This window comes from Otolemur garnettii, unplaced genomic scaffold (genome assembly GCF_000181295.1).
Source record: "Otolemur garnettii isolate 467f Iridium unplaced genomic scaffold, OtoGar3 scaffold00126, whole genome shotgun sequence".
NCBI lineage: Eukaryota > Metazoa > Chordata > Mammalia > Primates > Galagidae > Otolemur > Otolemur garnettii.
This window is the reverse complement of record NW_003852521.1, coordinates 4,957,001-4,957,236: the sequence shown is the minus strand read 5'-3', so window position 1 is coordinate 4,957,236 and position 236 is coordinate 4,957,001. Positions and strand designations below refer to the sequence as shown.

At 51.7% G+C, this 236-nt stretch overlaps 1 protein-coding gene across 2 annotated transcripts in view; it reads left to right on the top strand.

Moving 5' to 3' along the window:
- The window catches only part of AKAP12 (A-kinase anchoring protein 12), a 28,811-nt gene that overhangs the window by 23,997 nt on the left and 4,578 nt on the right, over positions 1-236 (top strand). Inside the window, exon 4 of one of the 2 annotated variants that reach the window (XM_023517965.1) lies at positions 25-204. The exons of the other annotated variant lie outside the window; for it this stretch is intronic. Coding sequence (XP_023373733.1) covers positions 25-204 — 180 coding nt within the window. The remainder of the gene's footprint in view (positions 1-24; positions 205-236) is intronic. 2 annotated transcript variants of the gene reach the window in all.

Genomic DNA, 236 nt, shown 5'->3' with positions numbered 1-236 from the left:
AAAGGGAATCTCTCCCAACCCCGGTGGAGAGAGAGATGGTAGTTGAGGTAGAAAGGGAATCTCTCCCAACCCCGGTGGAGAGAGAGATGGTAGTTCAGGTAGAAAGAGAGTCTCTCTCATCTCCAGTGGAGAGAGAGATGGTAGAAAGGGAGTCTCTCCCATCCCCAGTGGAGAGAGAGATGGTAGTTGAGGTAGAAAGGGAATCTCTCCCATCCGCAGTGGAGAGAGAGATGGTA